At 46.5% G+C, this 1,279-nt stretch overlaps 1 protein-coding gene across 1 annotated transcript; it reads right to left on the reverse strand.

Moving 5' to 3' along the window:
• Window positions 1-90: 90 nt before the first annotated feature.
• Window positions 91-1,143, reverse strand: T265_15998 (hypothetical protein; the record flags this gene model as incomplete). The annotated part of the gene is made up of 1 exon (XM_009179457.1): window positions 91-1,143. A coding segment is annotated over one exon (1,053 nt), but the record flags the coding sequence as incomplete, so codon positions are not given.
• Between the last annotated feature and the right edge of the window lie 136 nt (window positions 1,144-1,279).

Here is a 1,279-nt window from a genome sequence, read left to right on the forward strand (position 1 = left end):
TGCATTGGGCGTAAGTAAGCAGGAGGCGGTGGAGGCTAAAGGTTTCTTGAAATCAACACTGAAGCCGCACGGAGCAACTGACAACCTACCGCCAGTGGCTGCCGAATCAATGTGCAGGTTTCTCCCACAGTTTTGATCAGTACCCATGTTAGAGTGAACTTCTCGAATTACGCCAGCAGCCGTTGAAATATCCGAATGGAAACGGTCAACCGCTGCCAATGACAACAGGTCTTGCTGGTTTTTGGTCGCCCCTGGCTTCATTGCAAAGACGGAGGTTGGGATTCGTTCATGAGTTGCTTGGACTACTGATCTTGATTTTGAGTGTGACACCAAGGATGTTTCTTTTACTGCCTCGAAGACAGAGCTTGTCTCGTCTATAGCACGACTGTCCGGAAGGTTATTCAAACTCCCGATAAACCTCTCGTGATGTGGCGTTAATGGACAGGAAGACAGCGAGCACTGTGGATGGCAGGCTGTTGCACAGGAAGTCTTTTTGACCTGTGAACTAATCTCATCCTCCATTGCTTTATCTCTTTTAGGATCTTCCACAGAACCATCCACCCCCACTTCGTTAGCTGTAGCAACTTTCTCAGGCACCAAGCTTATTTGCTCGGAAGGATCATGATGGATAAAGTCACCTGGCATACTTTTTCCGATAGTCTGAGGTCCAAATGTTTCCTGTCTCCATGTGGTACCGTAAGTCGTTTCAACTGGAACAACTTCGTATAGTAAATCAAATGGGAATCCCGAGTGAACGGGCTGAATATCAAATGGATAAGCCATCAACAATTGCAACTGACCTGATAGTGTAGGAACATTGAAGAGCGGAGTCAGTAGAATGGGTTCAAACTGTATGGTGTTGTAGGCCGATTCCCCCATGAACTGTTCAAAAATTAAAGCGCACGCAGTAGGTAGGCAAAGAAAAGCCAAATAAACATCGGTCAATTGAGAAGATGGGTTGTTTATAGATGGTAGCGCTTGTGGAGAGTTTGTGGTGTGATCTGGTGACACGGAATGCATCGAAGAAGACACTATGCCGGTGGACGAAGTAAAAATATTTGAGGCGGGGTATGCTAATTGGTCAGCTGTAGGTGGAGCAGCCTGACAAGATGAGTCAGTCTGTGATTTTGCTTGGTTTGACATTTCAATCTGGTCCACCGCACGTTTCTCTCCCAGAATTTTACCAGTTCTCAGTGTTTCTACTCCGTTGGGCTTTTGGGGAGGCACTTTGAACCCATCCAGTTCACTAGGTGATAAATTCGTCTGTTCTGTCCGAATG

Source organism: Opisthorchis viverrini (assembly GCF_000715545.1).
Source record: "Opisthorchis viverrini unplaced genomic scaffold opera_v5_2887, whole genome shotgun sequence".
In the NCBI taxonomy this organism is placed as follows: domain Eukaryota; kingdom Metazoa; phylum Platyhelminthes; class Trematoda; order Opisthorchiida; family Opisthorchiidae; genus Opisthorchis; species Opisthorchis viverrini.